This window comes from Grammomys surdaster, unplaced genomic scaffold (assembly GCF_004785775.1).
Source record: "Grammomys surdaster isolate TR1022 unplaced genomic scaffold, NIH_TR_1.0 181823, whole genome shotgun sequence".
In the NCBI taxonomy this organism is placed as follows: Eukaryota; Metazoa; Chordata; class Mammalia; order Rodentia; family Muridae; genus Grammomys; species Grammomys surdaster.
Window position 1 is genome coordinate 1 of NW_021623565.1, and position 7,972 is coordinate 7,972.

The 7,972-nt window shown below is 41.8% G+C and overlaps 1 protein-coding gene across 1 annotated transcript; it reads right to left on the bottom strand.

The window, feature by feature from the left end:
* Positions 1–4,185: 4,185 nt before the first annotated feature.
* LOC114615883 (UDP-glucuronosyltransferase 1-8-like) lies at positions 4,186–5,072 on the bottom strand. Its single transcript, XM_028761484.1, has one exon. The coding sequence runs from the start codon at positions 5,065–5,067 to the stop codon at positions 4,186–4,188; it is 882 nt and encodes a 293-aa protein (XP_028617317.1). The 5' UTR covers positions 5,068–5,072.
* Between the last annotated feature and the right edge of the window lie 2,900 nt (positions 5,073–7,972).

Consider the following 7,972-nt stretch of genomic DNA (forward strand, 5'->3'; position numbering starts at 1 on the left):
TTTTGTAACCACTCCCATATCCCACCTGATCTTGCCAGGACAAGAGAAGAACACTTGAGTTTGAAAACCCTAATACTTGAGTCTCTAATCTTCAGAAATAAACTTGTCACCCTTTTCCATCAATTTATTGAAAATCTTTCATTTACCCAATACACTAGAATGTGAGAAAAATAGTCACCTACAAGAAAGCCTTTGACTTTCAGCACAGCATCTATTCAGAAGAATGGCTCTAACTAGACAGACATTCCTTGAGCTGTATAGACTTTGGGTCTGGTTAATTTTAGTATGTGATGTTTTGATTTATCTGCAAGGTTTTTGTTTTCAATTCTGGTTTGGGTTTTTTATTTGTTTGTTTGGTTTGCTTGATTGGGACAGGGTTTCTCTGTGTAGCCTTGTCTATCCTGGAACTCAGTTTGTAGACTAGACTAATGTTGAACTCAGAGATCCACCAGCCTCAGCCTCATGAGTGCCAGGATGAAAGGCATGCACCGCCATCCTTGGCACATTTACAAAGATTTTAAATAATAACCTTTATTTAAAATTTTTAAACTTGGGTATATCACAGATTATTTTGTATATTTTTAAGTTATTATTATTTATGTGCTGTGCGTTTTGCCTCCATGTATGTATGTACACCACATGGATGTAGTGCCCATGGAGATCAGAAGAAACCTGGGGCCTGGAGTTACTTTACAACATGTAATGTCATTGCTGGGAATTAAATCTGGGTTCTTCTGAGAAGCAGGTGATATTCTCAACCACTGAATTAAATCTCCAGCCCCATGAATTATTTCAAGTGATCATGAGGATAAGCAAAGTGTGTTGTTATCCCAATTATCTTAATATTAAGCATATTTTTAATTCTGATAAGTTTTGAAAACTATATTGTCAATGAATGCATGTGTTTTACTTGGTAAAGTGCTATATACATTCTACACAAATAAATCCAAGTATGCATCTTAATATTCTGCTCTGTTATTGCTTTACAGATAAACAAAGTCTGTTAAAATACTGACTAACCCAGAATGCGAATGAAAATGCACAGGTCTGCTGTTAGAAAACAGATACAGAGAAAGAAATGTAGTGTTGGATCTAAATTCACTTGAATCCTAACTTTTTTTTAATATAATTTATTTGTTTTTTTCAAGTTGTAATTTATACTCATTCACACAGGGGTTATAAACACAGAAAGGCAGGATGTGGGGAAGGGGATGACACTGGAGTGTGGGTGTTCAGGGGGAATACAGATATCTTTCAGAACAGGGTATCGGCTGGGTAAGGGTTCAGGGGACAGGTCAGTATGGCTCTATTATTCGCTTGTCCTTATCTAAGTTGGTATTATCTGCCAAGGCTACCTATTTACAAAGTCTATGATTACTCAGGCTGTAAATTGTCATTAAAACTACCTGTTTACAATAGCTTATAGCCATCTGTTTCAGTGTTTATCCACAGAGACCCAAGACTTAGTGTTAGTATGACAGGCCTATTGCTGATTTTAGGCCTTCAGTGTATAAGCAGGGCTGCCCATGACATCTCCTCTCTTCTCTAAGTATAGACGAGCTGTGGCAAATCTAATCTTTCGAAGGCAGGGATATACCAAAACCTATGGGATACAATGAAAGCAGTGCTAAGAAGAAAATTCATAGCTCTAAGTGCATACAAAAAGAAACTGGAGGGAGCTTACACTAGCAGCTTGACAATGCACCTGAAAGCCCTAGAACAAAAAGAAGCTAATTCACCCAAGAGGAGTAGAAGACAGGAAATAATCAAACTGAGGGCTGAAATCAACCAAATAGAAACAAAAAGAACTATACAAAGAATTAATAAAACCAGGAGCTGGTTCTTTGAGAAAATCAACAAGATAGACAAACCCTTAGCCAGACTAATCAGAGGACAGAGAGACAGTATACAAATCAATAAAATCAGAACTGAAAAGGGTGACATAACAACAGAAACCAAGGAAATTCAAAAAATCATCAGATCTTACTACAAAAGCCTATACTCAACAAATTGGAAAACCTGGATGAAATGGACAATTTTCTAGACAAATACCAGTTACCAATGTTAAATCAGGAGCAGATAAACCACCTAAACAGTCCCATAACCCCAAAAGAAATAGAAGCAGTCATTAAAAGTCTCCCCACAAAAAAAAGTCTGGGACCAGACGGTTTTAGTGCAGAATTGAATTCTAACTTAAACAACTTAAAGCAGCAGGTCATTACAAAAGTCTTTAAAGCTGTCTTAGTTAGTTAGGGTTTCTGTTGCTATGACAAAAGACCATGACCAAAAGCAACTTGGGATGGAAAGGGTTTACTTCAGTTTTCCACTCTCAGGGCACAATACCTCTGTAAAGGACTGCAGGGTGGGAAAGCCAGACAGGAACCTGTAGGCAGAAACTGAAGCTAAAGCCAAGGGTGAATGCTTTTCACTGGCTTGATCCCAATGGCTTGCTCAGACTGCTGCCTTATACAACCCAGAACCATACCTCCCATGGCCTGAGCCCTCACTTCCATGGCATGAGCCCTCCCTAGGTCCTGCCTGACCAATCATTAGTGAAGGAAATGCAGCACAGGCTTGCCTACACGCCAGTCTTAGGGAAGTAGTTTCTCAGTTGTGGTTCCCTTTTCTCAGATAACTCCAACTGGTATCAAAGTGATACAACCAACCAGTACAGGAGCACATCGTCCAGTTCCAGGATATCCCATGCCTTCTTCTGGCTTCTGTGTGTACTACATGCACATGGTATATATACAGCAAAGCAACACTCCTTACACATAAAAATGAATAAAAATTGAAAGATAAACAGCTAAGAAAAAGGTACAGCACATATTTGAAGGGCTAAGTGTTACTGTTCCTGAACTCTAGAGGCTGGTAGCAATTAAGACAGATAGGTAAAAGGATGCCAATGTAATTCACCAAGGAGGAAGTACTCAAATGTCCCAACTACCTACTTGTAACAGCTAGTGAACACAGAAGCATCCACACAAAATGTATCATCACCAAAGCTCACAAAACTTTACAAGTTGGACCACATGCAGAGAACCAGGGGGCAGGGGAAGCTCTCACACAGTGACCAAGTGGTGAGCTGTTCAAAGTTTGGAAAGCAATTAGCCAGATGCACTAAAATGTGCTGTGTGCACACCTAGACCCAGCCACTCTGCCTCCGAGGCTCTGTGCTGCTGAGAAAACAGCAGAGTTAGGAAAGGCTCTGTGTTTAAGAAAAGTCTTTAGAGCCAGGGATGGTGGTATCTACCTTTAGTCTCTGCACTGTCAAGGCAGAGGCAGGAGGATGTCCTAACTTGAAAGAAAGAAAAGAGAAGAAAAGAAGGAAGGAAGGAAGGAAGGAAGGAAGGAAGGAAGGAAGGAAGGAAGGAAGGAAGGAAGGAAGGAAGGAAGGACAAACATTGGGAGGGAGGGGAGGGAGAGAGGGAGGGAGAGAGGAAGGGAGAGAGAGAGAGGGAAGGGAAAAAGGAAACCAACAAACAAAGGGAAAAGAAAAGAAGAAAGAGAGAAAAACAGACAGACAAGACTAAGGATAATGATTGGTACAGTATGGGATATTAAATATGTATCCATATGTGTATTAGAAACACAAAGGCAAATTTAAAACTACACACTTGTCCTGAGACTGCATAGGAAGAGTTGGAGAGGGTAGAGTAGGGGTAGACTCACTGAGAATCCATTCCATACATGTATAAGATTCACAAGGAAAAAGATCAAAAACTACCTTTAAAGACCACAATAAATTTACTTTGGTGAAGACTATCAATTGTTGGAATGTGAAAGGGACAGAGACAACACTGTTGTCCAGGCTGACACTGCATCTTGTTTTAAGGACACAGTTCTGGATGTTTACAACACAGACTATTTGTGAACTACCTCCCTGAACCTGGGACGCACACAAAACTCCAGAGGGTGCTTCTTAAAAAGAGGTAGATAGAGTTGAGGAACGAGTAAACCGAAGCTTCATTTTGTACTGTGTTTCTCAGTCTACTTAAAAAAGCAATAATGAATACAGCCTGGTGATTATGAGAATGTCAGTGGTTCACACACAAATCAACGAGCAAGGTGAAAAATCGCACTATGGCAATTCTGTTGGACCCAAAACAACAAAACTCGAAAACAACAAATGCAAATGACAGAGCACTGCTCAGTGAGGAGCGGCTTCATAGTTCAACACTGTCTTCACCTGCTTAAGGAAAGATGATGTACCTTGGAAAGTGGCTTTCCCTGGAGGCAGTTGATCCCGCCAATGTAGACCATATTGGGCATCACAGGTCTGGGGAATTCCAGTACAAAGTCAGTGCGAAACATCCAAATGGACACTGGGCTGAAGAGGTCTCTCATTGTCACTGGGGTCTGCAGAATTTCAGAGGCAATTTCTACAGCACCTTTGAAAAAATAGGGGCAAAATGCACGCTCCTTCATGTAGGAGAGATGGTTCCACAATCTCTCCTTGAAAGTCATGGTATCTGTGAATTTCGAGAGAATTCTGGGAACATAGGAAGGAGGACTGGGGCACTGGGCACCCTCATCAAGGTAGTGACAAAATATTCCTCCGCTGAAGACCACAGATGGGAGAGAAAAGTACTTGGCAACAGTTAATCCGCACACATCGAAAGGATCCAGAAACACAGCATCAAATGAAGTCTGCTTCAAATACTCCACTAACTTCTTGTCATGAAACAAACTCCTACAGTGAGAAAACAGTAATTCGAAGAAACCTTTGCCTGAATGCTTAAGTAGAGAAAACATTCCTATTTCTTGAGTTTTCCATTGGTTGTGAGCAAAAGACTTGAAGTGGTGGTTTAAATCTTCCAGAGTGTAAGGTACAGAGTAAGTTTTCACTGTGAAATTCAGTGATTTTCCCAGGTGCCAACTCACCTCTGGGATGACCACCACCACCTCGTGCCCTCTGTGGCTCAGTTTCTCCACAATCATCTGCATGGTGAACCAGTGGCTCCCATCCATGGGCACCACCAGCAGCCTGCCTGCCTGGACCAAGCCAGAGGCCAGCACCAGGCACACACAGAGAGGAAGGGAGGCTGGAAAAACTGCAGGAGCCATGGGAGAAGTGCAACCCAAGAGAATACACAGGCTGGGACTGTGTGCTCTTCTAATTTGAGAAAAGAAAAGCTTGTAGAAGCTAGAACACCTCCCCCATTGGAGAGCATTCGTTCACTATTCATTAAGAAAGTACACTCCCTGACAATGACAGATTTTTGAGAGCAATAACAATCGAGCCATTATTGAGATGCCTACTTGTTTGTTTTTCAGATAAGAAGGGCCTATGACACTTTTCTTAGGCAGAATCACTTAACATGAGTTTAGAAATAGTTATGAAGAAATACACTTGAATCTATGTCCAAACGTTTTCCCAAGAGGAAGAAAGAAAGTGTCAAAGAATCTCACATTTCTAGAATTGATCTCAAAGTAAAATCTGGATGCTTTCTTTAGGCCACTACACTATGTCCCAAAGGGATTTCTTGCCTCTGCTTCCAAGGCCTAAGTGGAAGGTCTTTGGCATGGCCCTTTTGACAGAGAAAGAACTCTGTCAGATGAGCAAAGTGCTGGTCTCGACACTGCAGAAGGATTCTTGTTCCACATCTAAACTCCTGGAGAGATGGGATATGCTAAAGTATGATAGGCAACTATAGTATGGGCCTCTCCAGGGACCTGGTGGCATGTGACTGCCATCTCTCTTACTTTTCCCTTTCGTAGGTCCAATGCAATGAACAGTCACATATTCTAGAGAGAGGCTGAGACCTCTGCTGTGGGTTTCCATAAGAGATCTATGTAATTTTGTCCCACAGTCCCTTAAGCACTCCTTGAAGTCAGGGCATATGATTTTCTTGTGTATTCATCCTGTTTGCGCAGTATCCAGCTATGGCTTATCTGGAGAAGAACAACAAGAGTTTGTCTTTAGACTCAACTGCATCTTGCAAATTTTGTATATGGTTTCATGGGCAGTGCAGGAGAAGGTAAGGTGGGAGGAGTTAGAAGAGGAAGAGGAGGAGTAAGGAGGAGAGGAGGAAAAGGAAGAGGAGGAGCTAGGAGACAGGAGAGGAGAATAAGAGAGAGAGTAGATGGAGGCAGATGTTCACATCTGTAGCAGTCAAAGGTAGTTGGTACATCTAGGTTAGGTATTGGGTTACACTTCTGATTATACGGGTATCTTGTTACTGATCATTATCAAATACATAAGCCTTTGATTTATCTTTAAGCATTAGAGTCTCATCTTTCTACTGAGCCCTCATGGATGGCAGGATGGCCTGGGCTATGCCCAGCTTTGCTGAGACAGCGTGGGAGATTGAGCTGTCACCCAAGCTGACATCTCATGGGTGGCAGGGCTGGTGTTTCTGGCAGGGCCATTTCTATCTGCAGCATGCACATGGCCTCCGTCTGAGAAACATGGCGGCTGAGCTAGGCAGAGCTGCTGCAGCTTAGATAGTCAGCTTGATAAGAGGTTGTTTTAAATAGTTACCACAACAAGTAGTTTAGTGACATATATCAGGTAATAAGGCACATTTAGCAAGGAATTTTATAGTCATCCTGGAGGGGGTGGGGAACGGTGATCCTTGTTAGTGCCAAAACATTGTCCCTTGTAACCTTAAATGTCACTGTTAATAGATATATACTTAGTCATCTATTTACCATGGTGACTGGGGAACAGTCAGGTGTTCATTTTTGAAGACTTAAAAACATCTAGGATGCCATGCCTTTAATTCCAGTACTAGGGAGACAGAGGCAGGTAGATCTTGTGATTTCAAGGCTTTCCTGGTCGGCATAGAAAGTTCTAGAAAAGCTGGAGCTATATAATAGACCCTGCCTGAAAATAAAAGTAACCAAACAAAGAATGGCTAATGTGACATCTACATGTTTGTGGTACAGGAAGACTTGGGCTCCAATCCTCCCCGCTAAAAAAAATAAACTAACAACTCCCCAAGATCTCATTTTGAAACCTTAACAATTGAAAACAAGACCAGGAAGCGTCAATGGTTCACAGAACTTAATGAAATTCAAGTAAAGTAAAAAAGAAAGAACAATTGTCTTCCTCAGATCACACCACCCAGCTCTTATCTCCAAATCAGTGCAATGAAGATAAGGAGATCATTTACCTTAAACATCAACCTTCTGGCAGAGGTGAGCTAGTGCTCACAATACAAAGTCCTTAGTGTTCCCTGGAGTTCCTAGAGCCACTATAAAGATATCTCTGGTGGCTGAGAAGTTACTAGGAGAAAGGACATAGTCATGCCACATGGAATCAAAGAAAGGAAGCAAAGGCATACTTCCACGGCACATTTGTAACACTTACAAGCTATGGAACCTGTCCAGAGATAACTACTAAATCCTAGATCATCTACAAAACCAGCCTGGTCGGTCTTCATAGGCATAGGAAGACATTCAAGTTAGCATCACTTTTTATACTTCTGCATTTCTAACACATCCCAGAGTGCAGTCTGACCTCACTAAATAAACAAAGAGCTACATTCCTGCCCACTTTAGAAGAGTGTAGGGGCTGGCTGTGATGGTTCGTGCTGGTCATCACCTCGATCAGATCTTGAGCCACCTAAGAACTAAGCTGCTGGCCAGACCTGTAAGAGCTTTTCTCCATCAAGTTATTTGGAATGGGAAGAAAGACCCATGTTGAATGTAATGGCGCCTTCTAGTGGCAGTCCAGGAAAAAGGAGTTCCCAGGGGGACAATTGCTTTTGACCTCATTGCCTACAAGTCCCACTGGACAGTTTATCTATCCTGTTGCTGGCACTTCTACTGCATTTCTTGTATATATAAAAAGATCTATAAAAAGATATGTTTTGGTGAACATTTAGTGAGGTGTGGGGAGGGGGTGCCTACAAGGGCCCATACTGAGGCATCCCTTCTTCCTGATGGACTAGCCACACGACTGTATAGTATACAATAGCATTTCTTTATGGAATGGGGAGAGGAGTTGAGAAGGTAGTAGAGACAG